We start from the raw sequence: 15,450 nt of genomic DNA on the forward strand, positions 1-15,450 counted from the left end.
CAGCTCAATATGTGTCTCGCATGGACTCCAAGTTTCAAACCTCCTTTAAAGGTCGGGTTACATAGCTGCAAATAAGGCACACTGTACTACAATGTAGTCATCATGACGTGTCTCAAAAACGTTGCGAGCCATATCCGTGGCTTCATCACACTACGGGAACCAGTCAAGGTGCCGACGGCCAGATCCTGTGCCGACGGCAAAATATCGGGGCCGTCGGCACAGGACTCGTTCTAGCCAGGCCAGCAGGTCAGCCGTCGGCACAGGTAAACCGTCGGCACATGAAGGTCTGTGCCGACGGCAACCGTCGGCATAGCCTCTCCGCCGTGACGGCGAGCTAACAGCGTCAGGCCTGTGCCGACGGCAAAGCCGTCGGCATATATTTCAGCCCTGTGCCGACGGCAAAGCTATTTTCCATTTTACGACATTAATCTTAAAAAAATCATAACTAAATCATTATAATTCAGAAAAATACAAATAATATATCAAAATTTTCAGAAAAATAAGTTCTATCTTGGAAAAATATCAAACTTGAAATATCTAAAATGAAAAAGATCTTCACGCCCACTGTTTTGAATATAGATTGAAACGGGCATAAAATATTCGAAAACGATCCAAACAATGTGAAACCTTCGCATGGTGTCATATTATGTGTCATAGTTACAAGGAAAAATTTTAAAGTTGGAAAATTGCGAACATCACAAAAAATCATTCACAAAATGAGCTATCATGTTCTAGGTTTCATGACATTTAGGTCAAACGACCATGTTATGGATAGAATCGCGGCATAGTTTGTGATAATATGCCCATATTGTGCACACATGTGCATCTTGGGATGTCTTACGATATTGCAGGAGGAAGTTTTCCATTTTATAGCACGAAAAAGCCATTTTCCATTTTTGAGGTGCCGAAAACGGGGTGTTTTGTGAAGCAACCACCAAATTAAAGATTGACATTGGTACCAACACATTTTTAAAAAATACTAGACCAACTAAGATGCAAAATTTCTCAACCGGTGTATCTGAAACCTTTCTGTCCACCCTTCATGAAAAAGACAAATTTCTACCGAATCGGTAGGAGGCTGACCAGATTTGAACTACAGGTACATGATATATTGCTCAAGATTTTTTGTAAAAATCATTTTTAGATTCACAACATGCTATTTCATCAGAGATCCAGTGCAAGTTTGGCGAGCCTCAGGCCCGGGCAAAGGATCTTCATGCCCGCCGTTTTGAATATAGTTTGAAACGGGCATAAAAAAATCGAAAACGATCCAAACAATGTGAAACCTTCGCGTGGTGTCATATTATGTGTCATAGTTGCAAGGAAAAATATTAAAGTTGGAAAATTGCGAACATCACAAAAAATCCTTCACAAAATGAGCTATCATGTTCGAGGTTTCATGACATTTAGGTCAAACGACCATGTTATGGATAGAATCGCGGCATAGTTTGTGATAATGTGCCCATATTGTGCACACATGTGCATCTTGGTATGTCTTACGATATTGCAGGAGGAAGTTTTCCATTTTATCGCACGAAAAAACCATTTTCCATTTTTGAGGTGCCGAAAACGGGGTTTTTTGTGAAGCAACCACCAAATTAAAGATTGACATTGGTACCAACACATTTTTAAAAAATACTAGACCAACTAAGGTGCAAAATTTCTCAACCGGTGTATCTGAAACCTTTCTGTCCACCCCTCATGAAAAAGACAAATTCCTGCCGAATCGGTAGGAGGCCGACCAGATTTGAACTACATGTACATGAAATATTGCTCAAGATTTTTTGTAAAAATCATTTTTAGATTCACAACATGCTATTTCATCAGAGATCCAGTGCAAGTTCTGCGAGCCTCAGCCCCGGGCAAAGGATCTCCATGCCCGCCGTTTTGAATATAGTTTGAAACGGGCATAAAAAATCGAAAACGATCCAAACAATGTGAAACCTTCGCGTGGTGTCATATTATGTGTCATAGTTGCAAGAAAAAATATTAAAGTTGGAAAATTGCGAACAGCACAAAAAATCCTTCACAAAATGAGCTATCATGTTCGAGGTTTCATGACATTTAGGTCAAACGACAATGTTATGGATAGAATCACGACATAGTTTGTGATAATATGCCCATATTGTGCATACATGTGTATATTGGGATGTCTTACGATATTGCAGGAGGAAGTTTTCCATTTCATCGCACGAAAAAACCATTTTCCATTTTTGAGGTGCCGAAAACGGGGTGTTTTGTGAAGCAACCACCAAATTAAAGTTTCACATTGGTACTAACATATTTTTTTAAAATACTAGACCACCTAAGATGAAAAATTTCCCTAGCGGTGTATCTGGAACTTTTACGTCCATCCCTCATGAAAAAGACAAATTCCTGCCGAATAGGTAGGAGGCCGGCCAGATTTGAAATACGGGTACATGATCTAATGCTCAAGATTTTTTGGAAAAAATATTTTTAGATTCAAAATATGATATAGAAGTCATATTTGGATTCCTCTCATTTTTCTAATCGATTTAGACATATTATTTGTCAAATTTTGATTTACATATTTAAAGATATTAATTATTCCATATTAAATAAAAGAAAAAATAAATCATTTTATTGTCCATTTGAATTCAAGATTAATATACTTATTCTTGTAGTTTATGTAGGTAATTTTTTGAAATTCAAAAAATAATGATGTGCAACGTCAAGTAATAAGGGTTAATAGTATTGATATGATATTATTGTCAACAAGGTGTCATTTCTTTCATGGAATCTAGTCTAAATGGAACCAAGAAGTTAAGCGTGCTAGGGGTGGAGTAGTGTGAGGATGGGTGACTGACCGAGAAGTTTAACTATGAGTGGTATTTGACCTAATATTAAGTGTAGTTAGAGTTAAAATGGTGCATGTGATAGATTAAAAAAATTGGGATAAAAAAATATGAAAAAAAAAAATTTGAAAAAATTTTAAAATTTTTTTTTTAAAAAAATCGAGCCATAATTACCAAACGGCGTTATTTCTATGCCGACTGATGCTGTGCCGACGGCCAGCCTGTGCCGACGGCAACTTTGACTGTGCCGAGGCGTTATTGTGCCGACGGCAAGGTGCCGACGGCTGCCGTCGGCACAAGCCTGTGCCGAAGGCAAAGCAAGCTGTGCCAACGGCCGGCGGCCGTCGGCACCTTGACTGGTTCCGTAGTGTCACCCGGTGGGTCACCAAGGGTTGCATCCAAGACACTCTTTCTTAGCAACTTCCTGTACAGTTCTAACATTGCGGTACCAATCTACAAAGTTAGTTCCAGATTCATGCAGTTTCTCTTTTTTTCTAAGATCAGAGCTAACGGGAAGGTGTTGTTGTGGGCCATTGATCTACAAACATTGGTAAAATTCACTTAGACAAGTTTCATAATTAATTGGTTATATTGAATTAAACAAATTTTAATCATTTAGTAACTCCCACTGAAATCAATATCTCTCTTGATTGATACATCCGCATATAACTCACTCGAGATTGATGTGACACCACATGTCGAGGAATGGTGACATTGAGAGCAGAGGTGCGGTCAGGCTGCCAGCTCCTCGAGGTCGAACACCTCGATGGCGGCACATAGGTCAGCGTCCTCCTAGTCATTGACAACATTGGGCGGAGGCGGTGGTGCGGCGGCTCCCACGGTTGGCTCGTTGATGGCGAGGGCGCCTACTCGCCAGACCGGCATGCCAACGGCGCTCCTGGCCTACGATGGCGCGGTGGCGCGCCCGACGCAAAGAAGGTGTGGAGGCGCATGTCGTACTCCGCCGTGAACCACATGCCCTAGTTGCGGGACCCCTTAGCGTAAGCCGGGTCATTGAGGAGGTCCTGCCGCAGGTGCGCGTGCTACCACTGGATCTCGGCTAGGTGGGCATGGCCAGAAGTGGGCACGGGTGGCACCGGAACCCGATCTGGGCTCAGGTGCCAAATGTGAGGCTGGTGGACGTCGCCCTACGGCATTGGGGCGTGTCAGCGGCGAGAGTGTGAATGTAGCTTGCGCAACCGGCGGCTGGCTAGACCCCGGCTCGTGGTCATTCGTAACACGCTTCTCCTTCTTGGGGGCCATGATGGCAATGCTATCGGTGGCGGAGAGTGAGCGAGTGGTGAAGTGGAAGTGGGGGACTGGCGTGGGGTCTAGAACTCTCTTGTCGGTCCTATTTAATATGGCCCACGGGGTTGCTGTGCCGCCGATAGGTGGGCTCTCAGAGACCAATAGGCCAACGCGGGAGGACCCGCCGCGCGTCCGTGCTCCATCCACGGCCGCACTTTTGCATCACCGCGTTGGGCCGCATTTTGGTTCGTGGCAGATGCATGCAGACGCAATGCATCGCTGCGTCAGAGATGGCCTTAGGCACTCCGCCTCCTAAGTTTTGTATACATATATACCCCCACGTGTGTCAGATCAATACAACAAAATTATAGGTTTTCACCTAATTTCACATGGTATTTGGGTGGTTAGTCTCACAACATCCATCCTAGGTTGTTCTACCACTTCCACATTCGCATTATCCCTGTAGATTTATGTTATCTCCCTGGACACGGCTGCCCGATCTTGATCAAAGATCGAAGTTTAACCCCTAAGGAAGCGCTTTATGAGGATCGGTTCTTAGATTTATATATTAGATCTAATTTCGAGATTCTAGTTCTATAGATCAAATCATCTAGTTACCCACAAAATTCCTGTGTGGCAAAGCGAGTTGATAATAGGGTTCCATAATGTATTACTGCATAAATTGTCACACGAAGAAACACGAGTACTTATAAAACCATATATGGTTCAATTCTTAAAGCGTAATATTCAGATCGATAAATCAAGTCCTGAACTGCCCACAACTTCTAGGAATCAGAACTCCTTTTCGTTGCATATCCAAGGAGTCATTCAGGCTTGGGGCCTCCAGACAACTTCAGGGACTCTGATGCTTTCCTGCAGGGCCTCCGAAGCTTTCCTGCATGTTCCAGAGAGAAATATCAATGATTCGAACTTGCATAATGGAGAGTCGCATGTAGTTCTTTAGGCATTGGGGTCAGGACTGCATATCAGCATATGTTCCTAAGATAATGCCATGCATTGCCATCAATAATAGTAAAATGCGTTTGATTTTAAAAATCCTAACAAACTGGAGACATAATTGAACTCAAATAATATGGATCGTCAAAAGTTGTGCTGATAAGGTCATGAGCTTACCCATCTCGGCTACAACACAAGGGAATGTTCAACATATAACTAATTAAGCTGTGATGTACTGAATCATGGAAGTTTTATCCGGTTATAGAGACCAATGCTAGGTTGACCTGAAAGCACTACTTAAGCACACAATGCTTATGTGTAACCATAGGAAGATTGGATACCTTTGGGCATCCTCCATCTCAGCGTTCTCTGGGTCCATCTCGAGTCCATCAGAAAATCGTTCATACGCCCTCTTGTAGTCCTGATGATGCAAGACCGAGTGAGTGGTCAAAACATATTTGCAAGGAAAAAAGAAAAGCATCGAACACCATCTTTTATTTAACCTTTAGTAACATTAGAGCTGAGCCTTGCCGGTAGCAAGCCTTTGGCCAGTCAGGCCTCCTTTTCCTGCACTCATCAGCATCAGACAAAGCTTTCCCTCCATCACCCATGAGAAGCCAACAAGCACTCCTGTTGGAGAACGCGATTGCGTCATCAGGATCAAGCGCTATCATCTACACCCAACAAGAAAATTAACAGTGGTCAGGCAAACCAGCTGAAGGAACACAATATATTAGCATTTGTACCCTATTGTAACAAAACAACGATTTGGTTACTAGATTACTAAGGTCCACTCAAGTCATGTACACCAAACGATATGGTGCTTCTGGTGTTAACTTTACCCATGACTCATATTTTAAATAGAAGCCATGTAGCTGCATGCAGAACTTCCTTTCACATTCAGCAAAAGTACAAACCTAGGTCAGAAACTAGGCCACCCATGACTCCTACGGAAAATTTAGAACTTGCAAGCCATTATAAGATACGTATTGAACAATGAAACCCGGTGAGAAGATATATGGAGCTTTAGTATACATACCAAAGTGTAGTATCGTTCTGCAGATTCAAAATCCTTATTCTTGAAAGCGTAATTCGCTATTGCCTTAAACCCTCCATCTCTTGTTTCCCGCTTAACAACAGGCTCCTGTGAATATCAAATGAGAAGAGTGCATGGAGAAGTCATAAAATATATAAAAGCTGTACAAATTACTAAGAACAGTGCTGTTAAGATCTGGAGAAACATGTTTTTTCTCATTTTCTATGTGAGCACAAGCATAATGTTTCTGGTACTTCAAATTATCTACTAGCATCCATGCTGATTATTGTAAAAAAACTAAATTTTCATCTAAAATTCTCGCACATTCTAAATGCCATACTAAGGTAACAATCAACATCAGCATAGCATATCCTACATAAAAACATAAAAAAAAAATCCAGGTTTACTCCTTCATTTCACCTCTCCCATAATATCCCTAACAACTAGCTAGGGGTGCGAGCGGGGCAGGACGTGGATAATTTTTTTTTTTGCATTAGTCATGCTTTAAATCAGCTCTAATATAGCCCCATTTACTCTATTTAGTTTTGCAGGAACCTTTGCGGACGCGGCTTGCAACCCTACTAACAACCATCTATAACTACCTCTTGTGCACAATTGGATAAATAGATTTGTGTAACAATCATCTGTAACCAACAATTTTTTAAGAAGAGCTAACCATGCAGTATCACCAACTTGTTAGCTTTTTGAATATTTCAGGAATCAACAAGTTTATAATCAGGTTGAGTGTTGGATAGAAACCTAAGTTGTATTGCGAATAGATTATATATATGGCTGGATTGGTCTGTCCTCATCTGCATTCTACTACGTGTAAACAAGAGATGCAGAGGTTCAAGTACTTAGCATTCAAAATAAAAATTGATTATACACCTTGCTGGCTCACAGTGACGTTTTAAAAAAATACATCTGTATTGCTAGTAGCACCTAAGCTAATAGATTATATATATAGCCAGATTGGACTGTCCTCATCTACATTCTACTATGTGTACACAAGAGATGCAGCGGTTCAAGTAGTTAGCGTTCAAAATAAAAATTGATCATGCACCTTACTGGCTCACAATGACGTTTAGAAAAATACATGCGTGTACAGCTAGAGAGATAATTCTTACACCAGGAATGATACGCTTGGTATTAAAATCGTCCAGTATGCATTTGACAAAGTCACTTGAAACAACGTTTTCAGCGTGGAGATGTTCAGCAGCATATGTTAAAGCTTCCTTCCGATCAGCACCAGCCTACACAGAAATTAAGCAGTTAATTTCACAATCTCTCCATTATCATACAAAAATAACTACCTTGAAACCACTGACCTGCTGTACATTAACAGTCTTAAATTATTAACTTTGACCATTATTTCTAGCATAACAAAATATATCAATATTATGAAATTGTTTTTGAAAACAAACATATTCTATTAAGTTGTTTGTCAAGAACATAGCTGGTGGAAGATTTAAAAGTTTTACCAGGACTATGTCCAAAATGTCATGTTTTTGAAAACTGGAGAAAGTGTTTGTCATGGAACATTATCATCATGCTAGTGGCAACAAAATTGATGGTCACAATCTTGTGGAAAGATTTTTATGTGCCAAAGGCAAAGTGGGCCACAAATTCTAGTATGAAATAATTGTTTGAATTGCTCAAAAGCTTAGCACCATCAAATAAAAAAAATACTTACCATATTAAGCATAGAATTTTAAGCCATAACAAAGGGAGTCACCAAAATTCAACAAGTCAACAAAGCTAAGATAAAGGCCTATACCTTGTACAAGAGAAGTATACATTTCCTTGAGCCAGCATCAATAGCAGCAATCATAGGTGTCTTACCATTTACCATCTTGTTGACCTAGTGAGAGACAATAAATACAATTAAATAATGGTAACTAAGGATAGAAGTAAGAATTTGTTTATTTGATGGTAAGTATAGTGTGTAGAAACATATTTCGGTGACTAGTTTTCAGTACTCCCTCCTTCACAGTTTATTAGGCGCGCGCGTACCCCTAGGTCACCAATTTAACCTATATAATTTAAATTATATAATATAAAAATTATATCATTAGAAAATAGAACATCTGAACTTTCTAATGATATAATTTTTATAACATATAACTAATGCTAACTTGATCAAATTTGCGACCTAGGGGTACGCGCGTGCCTTATAAACTGTGAGAGAGGGAGTAAACAATAAACAACTCTCATGACATCAATGAGATTGTCAACAGACAGCTGCAGATTTTTTTTTTTTAAAAATATTCCATTTTAAAAAAACTTCTAAATTTCCAGAATTTTCTTTTCCAGAAATGTTCAAATACTGCTTAGAAATGAGTGAAATTGAAGTTAAACAAATGTGTATTTATTTCTTCTATTTTTCTTAGCAAGACATGTCATGAAGTGGTATGTACTTTTTTACGAGAAATTAATGGTATTCACTTAAAACTTACATCAGCATTATGGTCCAATAAAATCTTCATAGCACCATCATGATCTTTTGTAGCAGCAACATGAAGTGGTGTCCCACAATGAGCTTCAAGGTCAACGTATGCTCCTTTGGCAAGCAACAGTTTTACCATTTTACAATCTCCTGGAAAAAAGGCATGAACATATTTCCCAAACAAATGTTATAAAAAATGCAACAAGGAATACTTTGGATACAAAGGAACAAAGCCGATCTTTTCAGTGGCTAGAAAATTATTCAAATTTCATACGTATGTATTTTGCGGTATCTAATTTCCATCTAACAAAATAACTGCTATATGCGCAAATATCCCACATTCAGTTGCTGCATTCCAACTTGATTAGATAAATGACTTGAAAAACAATAGGTGATAAGTGAAAATATGCAAGGTGGCACATAATGGAGTTATAGGTTTGTAGCCACTTCTTATTCCGAAATGGAGACACAGTGCCTCAGCCTCTACATCAATTGATGCATGCTGATTTTTATTACTACTTTATTGTAGCCACAATTTAATTAGTAAGTGGGACAAAGCCATCGAAACCCAACAAACTCACATATGTACTGCCATATTTGTGGTCATTTTAATTACAATTGAGTAGATAATTACTATCCACTTTGAAGATAGTTTATTATCACAATAAAAATTTACTATATGACAAAATGGAAATAGACCGTAGTTAGAAGATAACACCACCAACAAACTAGAACTTACAAACTCAAAAGACTACTGAATTAAGAAGTGTTGCAATTTGGCTATGCGTGTCAGAGATGTTTGTTCATAGAAATAGACCTGATACAGTTGCTTGATGTAGAGGTGAAATCCCGTCATGACATGATTTGTTTGGATTGGCACCATGATCAAGAAGATACGTGGCACAGCAGACATTCTTAGAGAGGGTCGTCAAAAACAAAGGTGTCCTACCTGTCAATTCACGCAGTAGTGAATCTTAAAAATGTTTTAAGTTCAGCATAGAAATACGATATTCCTACATGTAAGTATGAAATCATATTTCCTCTCCACAATATACATTTAATCCCAGAAACTCATGAACTGTACTATGTTTCTTCAGACTGAGAGCTTACAAACAGGAACACATCCGTCAGAATATGCAAAATGGATCCGTCGAGTTTATATAAGTATTATATGAAAAAAGTAGAATAGCAGAGTGCAAAATGGCTACGGATTTGGTTAGTCATAAGAATGATGTCTCTGCTGTCCTACTTGATAATGTTTCTGCTACAACATGTTCAAATTATTTTGTATCACAGGCAGATTTGGCTACCAAGAAGAGCACAACACCGGGTTTAATGACCACGCCGGTATCTCCAGCTTTATTCTCTGATGAAGTGATTGCGTTTGGAGGCGTTAAATCACAGACGGCAAAAGGTATAAGGTCTAGTGGAAGACTTCGAGCGCAACCAAATGCTGATGCAACTCAGCTTGAAAAAGCTATGCTTCTGGCACAAAGGCGTAATGAAAGTTTTGCGCAAGGTATTTCTCAGCCACACTCGCTACTTAATTTTTCAGATGCACAAATTATCCATAATGCTACTGTTTTGGGGGTATCAATGGGTAGTTCACTTTCAGACCAAATTAATGCGGCACATATAATTAAAGAGAATGAATTTCAAAGGACACTAACTATCCTGAAAAAGAATGAGTCCATGTTGGAAAAAAGTGCGGAACATTTGCCTTGTCTTACTGTCTCACATGCGTCTGAATTAGTTGGGGATCTAGATGATGATTTTCCATCAGATAATGATTTGCTTTGTGCATCACCTGTAACACATAAGACAAGACGGAATAAAAAGAAAAAGTCTTATGATAGGACTAAGGTTAGACGAAGTAACAGGATTCGGAATAAAATTTATAATTAGATGGCTTTGAACTCTTTGTGTGGATTGACTTGGAATAGTGAGGGTTTTGGTGATCCGGGAAAACACCTTTTTGTCAAAGAAGCTATTAGAGAACATCGGCTAGACTATATAGCACTTTTGGAAACAGGAAGATCAAATTTTACTGTTCCTTTCCTTAGGGATCTATCTTGCGGGAAGGAGTTTAGTTGGTTTTGTTTGCCACCTCAGGGGCGTTCGGGGGGTATTTTGGTTGGCATTAATAATAACACTTTAAAAGTTAATAAGGTAGTTAATGGTGATTTCTGTGTCAAATTATCTTTAAAATCAAAAATTGATGGGTTTGAGTGGGTCTTGGTACCAGTGTATGGAGCTGCTCAGGATTCTCTTAAACACGTGTTCTTGTCCGAGTTGGTGCGTCTCTGTGAGGTTGAATCTCTACCTTTGCTCCTTGCCGGAGATTTTAATATACTTCGAAAACCTGAGGATAAAAGTAATGATAATTATAATCCTCGGTGGCCCTTTATCTTCAATGCTATTATTGAAAGTTTAAATTTGAAAGAAATTGCACTATCGGGGCGTCAATATACTTGGGCTAGTAGGCGAGTGACTCCTACCTATGAAAAGCTGGATCGTGTGCTTGCTAGTGTGGAGTGGGAACAAAAATTCCCATTAGTGTCGGTAAGGGCTTTATCTAGGTCGGGGTCTGATCACACACCTCTTCTTATTGATTCGGGAAACCATGCACACTTAGGAAACAAAGCCCGTTTCTCATTTGAGCTGTCTTGGCTGCAACAGGACGGTTTCTATGATTTGGTGGCAGCTGAGTGGGCTGCAGCTCCAATGGGGGTCTCACCAATCGATACTTGGCAAAAAAAGATTAGACATTTACGCAGATTTTTAAGGGGATGGGCGAAAAATCTTAGTGGAAAATATAAACTAGAAAAGGAGAGGTTACTACAAATTATTGATTTCCTGGATATTAAGGCGGAGACTTGTCCTTTATCTAATGTTGAGAGGGATGAGTTAAAAATGGCTAATGATAAGTTGAATAAGCTTAGAAGGTCGGAAGAAACCAAATGGGCACAGAGAGCCAAGGTTAAGTATATACAGGAAGGGGGAGATAATACAAAATATTTTCACCTAATTGCTAATGGGAAGCATAGGAAGAAGAAAATTTTCCAACTCGAACAAGAGGAGGGGACGATTGTTGGGGACGAGAACCTAAAAACTTATATTACTGAATACTACAAAACATTGTTTGGTGAACCGCAACATAGTCCAGTATTAATGATGGAGGATAGAGTTGATGATATTCCTCAAGTTTCGGCGGCTGAGAATGAGCTTCTCATCAAAGACTACTCTTTTGAGGAAGTTTATGAGGCGATCTCACAGATGAAACATAATAAAGCGCCGGGGCCAGATGGGTTTCCGGCAGAGTTTTATCAGACCTTTTGGGAAGTAATAAAAGTGGATTTAATGGCGCTTTTTATTTCCTTCCAAAGAGGAGAGTTACCTTTACATAGGCTAAATTTTGGGGTTATTACTCTTATTCCAAAAAAATATAATGCGACACAAATACAACAGTACCGCCCGATTTGTTTACTTAATGTGATATTTAAAATCTTTACTAAAGTGGCTACTATTCGTATTTCGGAGGTTGCTCATAATGTAATCAAACCTACCCAAACTGCATTTATGCCAGGCAGACACATTTTAGAGGGAGTGGTTGTGCTTCACGAATCCATTCATGAACTGCATAGGAGAAAGTTAGATGGTGTTCTTTTCAAAATTGACTTTGAGAAGGCGTATGATAAAGTTAAATGGCCGTTTTTACAACAAGTACTGCGTATGAAGGGTTTTGATGAGATATGGTGTGATCGAATTAAACAGTATGTTCATGGAGGGAGTGTGGGGATTAGGGTTAATGATGATATTGGTCATAATTTCCAAACTAGGAAAGGTTTGAGACAGGGTGATCCTTTATCTCCGATTCTATTTAATATTGTCGTGGATATGCTAGCTATTATTATTGCACGAGCTAAGGAGGAGGGTCAGATTGGGGGTCTTCTACCTCACCTAGTCGAGGGGGGAATTTCTATCCTACAATATGCTGATGATACAATTTTATTTTTGGAACATGATATTGTTAAAGCACTGAATATGAAATTAATTCTATGTATATTTGAGCAGCTCTCTGGTCTGAAAATTAATTTTCATAAAAGTGAGATATTTTGTTTTGGTAAAGCAAAGGATAATGAACAACAATATATGCAGATTTTTGGTTGTGAAGCGGGTGCTTTACCTTTTAAATATTTGGGTATACCGATCCATCACCGAATCTTGAGAAATGCTGAATGGAATCCGGTTGAAAACCGTTTTGCTTCAAAATTAGGGTGCTGGCGTAGTAAGATGCTTTCTTATGGCGATAGATTGGTTCTCATTAATTCGGTGTTAACAAGTCTATCAATGTTTATGTTATCATTCATGGAGATCCCTGTGGGGGTTAGAAAGAGACTAGATTATTATAGATCTAACTTCTTTTGGCAATCGGATGAAAAAAAGAAAAGATATAGGCTCTCTAAATGGAACATAATCTGTAGACCGAAAGACCAGGGGGGTTTGGGTATTGAAGTTCTGGAATTAAAAAACAAATGCTTACTGAGTAAGTGGCTATATAAACTTCTTACTGAAGAGGGTATGTGGCAACAAATTTTGCACAACAAGTATCTGCACTCTAAGACTTTACCGCAAGTTGAGGCAAAGCCTACTGATTCGCCGTTTTGGAAAGGTCTTATGAGAGTAAAATCTGACTTCTTTAGTAAAGGTTTTTTCAAAGTTGGAGATGGTACTTCGGTACGCTTTTGGGAAGATGTCTGGTTAGGGGATGTTCCTCTATCACGACAATATCCCTCTCTTTACAATATTGTACAACATAGAGATGTTTTGGTTTCCACAGTTTTGGCACAAAATCCGTTGAATATTACTTTCAGGAGAGGTCTTAATGATCATAAATATACTGAATGGTTGCATTTGTGTCAACGACTCATAACTATTAATCTCACTAATGAACCTGATAAGTTTGTATGGAAGCTTACAGATTCGGGTGTGTTTACTGTTAAGTCTATGTATCATGATTATATGAATGGCCATACCAGATTCCTGCGCAAATATTTGTGGAAACTCAAGATCCCCTTAAAAATAAAAAATTTCATGTGGTTTCTTAATAATAAGCTCTTACTTACTAAAGACAATTTGGCGAAACGTAGATGGACGGGATCTCAAAAGTGTTGTTTCTGTAATACAAATGAAACTGTGCATCACTTGTTCCTTGCATGTCCTTTTGCTACTATTATTTGGCGGATGATTTACTTTGCCTATAATGTCCCGCCACCTACGAGCATTAATAATATGTTTGGGAACTGGTTGTATGGAGTTCCGAAGAAAGATAAACTGAAAATTAGGATTGGTATATCTGCTATATGTTGGACAATATGGAACACTAGAAATGACATGATTTTTAATAATCAAAAGGGTACTAACTTTTTGCAGGTTATTCTTCGAGCTGTGCACTGGATACGGTTATGTGCTTTCCTGCTACCGGAGGATCAGCGGAAGGATATGGATACTGGATGCAACAGACTGCTGGTGCTTACTCAGGATTTCTACTACCGGGCTACTGGGTGGCGACACATTAATAGGATAGAGTATGGCTAGCCTATTTAGATGTTTTGCTGTCCCGCTGGTTGATGTATGTGGCAACCAAGTCGGGCACATATTTATTTTTTACCCTATGCCTTTTGTACTTTGTACTTGATTTTTGATACTTTATACGTTCAATAAAAGGCCGTGTGCATCGATTGATGCAGAGGCCGGGGCTTGCTGCTCCTTTATCGAAAAAGGTAGTTTTTTTTTCAAACGGGAGTGTCTTCTACTTTAAAGAAATTAACATCCCCAACAAATGATGGATCTCTTAGAACATGCTAAGTAGAAAACTAAAACAATCCCGAAATATAGAACTTCAAAATTTTGAGATATCGGAAGAGAGAATTCTCCAGGCCTCTGCACCCTAGTTATAGTTAATACTGACCATGCTCATCAGCGACATTCGCATCGACTCCTAGGTCCTCGACCAGGTAGCTGCAGAACTGCAGCCTCCCTCTGATGGCGGCGATGTGAAGCGCACAGAGGCCTTTCATCAACCCTTCATCTTCCACCCTCAGGGCTTCGACTGCCTCCCTGAGGCGACCCCTGCCCATGTCCAGCAGCATCACCAGAACTGCAACATATTGCTCATAAGAAATTAGCACTCGATCAGGAAAACCGCATCGGAAAGAAAATTGGAGACAACGGAGAGAGCACAGCATACCCTTGAAGCGGGGGAGGTTGCCTTCATGAACCGCCTCGAAGATTTCATTCAGCATTGGGCCACCGACTGTGGCAGGACGAACAGGCGGAGGAGGCGCCATGGCGTCGGTGGAGCCGTACAGTACTATGGAGATGGAAGGGTTTTGGGGTGAGTGGGGAGAGGAGGAGACGGGGTGCGGGTGTGGTATTTGAAGCACTAGCTGTCAGGCCCCTCAGCCCTCACCCACACGACCCTTTATTTTCCGAGTGATTATCTGTGCTTCACATAATTATCATATTTTAGGGAAAAGCTCCATTAATGGTTTATTTATGCGGATCTGGTGTTTCGATACTCGATCGTGCTTGGTTTTTGGTGCGGCTAGATTAAGTTCTGGTGCGGCTAGATTAAGTAGTACTCCACCGCAAGGCTTCATCAAGTTTTCATTTTTTTTTTTCGGAAAGGGGAGTAATCTTTCTCCATCATATCAAAAAGAAAATATTCCCTCCTTTCACAATTACCCTACGGGGTTCTAGGTTTAGTCAAAGTCAAACTTTACAAAGTTTGATTACAAATATAGGAAAAATATTAATTTCTAAAATACAAAATTAGTATCATTAAATTCATCTTGAAATGCATTTTTATATTAATCAAACTTTAAAACTTTGACTTGAACTAAAATCAAAACGATCCAACGGAAAGCCCCACCTGAGCTCTCGCG

General features: G+C 39.5%; 2 protein-coding genes across 2 annotated transcripts; both read right to left on the reverse strand.

Moving 5' to 3' along the window:
• Positions 1-4,757: 4,757 nt before the first annotated feature.
• On the reverse strand, positions 4,758-8,642 carry LOC127327606 (uncharacterized). The gene is made up of 7 exons (XM_051354388.2): positions 8,514-8,642; positions 7,835-7,918; positions 7,185-7,310; positions 6,061-6,165; positions 5,525-5,695; positions 5,363-5,442; positions 4,758-4,959 (listed from the first exon to the last, which is right to left on the reverse strand). Exons 1-7 carry the CDS (start codon positions 8,640-8,642, stop codon positions 4,893-4,895), a joined length of 762 nt encoding a protein of 253 aa, XP_051210348.2. The 3' UTR covers positions 4,758-4,892.
• A 664-nt stretch (positions 8,643-9,306) lies between these two features.
• LOC127340018 (uncharacterized) lies at positions 9,307-14,878 on the reverse strand. Its single transcript, XM_051365806.2, has 3 exons — positions 14,754-14,878; positions 14,475-14,663; positions 9,307-9,452 (listed from the first exon to the last, which is right to left on the reverse strand). The coding sequence occupies exons 1-3, from the start codon at positions 14,851-14,853 to the stop codon at positions 9,307-9,309; spliced, it is 435 nt and encodes a 144-aa protein (XP_051221766.1). The 5' UTR covers positions 14,854-14,878.
• Between the last annotated feature and the right edge of the window lie 572 nt (positions 14,879-15,450).

The sequence above is a fragment of the Lolium perenne genome, chromosome 1, assembly GCF_019359855.2.
Source record: "Lolium perenne isolate Kyuss_39 chromosome 1, Kyuss_2.0, whole genome shotgun sequence".
NCBI classification, from domain to species: domain Eukaryota; kingdom Viridiplantae; phylum Streptophyta; class Magnoliopsida; order Poales; family Poaceae; genus Lolium; species Lolium perenne.

Bases quoted from the DNA above. Each gene is read 5' to 3' on its own strand.
- LOC127340018 (XM_051365806.2), bottom strand. From the start codon at position 14,853: ATGGCGCCTCCTCCGCCTGTTCGTCCTGCCACAGTCGGTGGCCCAATG. The intron at 14,664-14,753 runs GTATGCTGTGCT...AATATGTTGCAG, and splicing joins CAACCTCCCCCGCTTCAAGG to TTCTGGTGATGCTGCTGGAC. The intron at 9,453-14,474 runs GTCAGTATTAAC...GTGAATTGACAG, and splicing joins GAATGTCGCTGATGAGCATG to GTAGGACACCTTTGTTTTTG.
- LOC127327606 (XM_051354388.2), bottom strand. From the start codon at position 8,642: ATGGTAAAACTGTTGCTTGCCAAAGGAGCATACGTTGACCTTGAAGCT. The intron at 7,311-7,834 runs GTATAGGCCTTT...ATTTCTGTGTAG, and splicing joins GTATACTTCTCTTGTACAAG to GCTGGTGCTGATCGGAAGGA. The intron at 6,166-7,184 runs GTAAGAATTATC...TGATATTCACAG, and splicing joins CCAAGCGTATCATTCCTGGT to GAGCCTGTTGTTAAGCGGGA.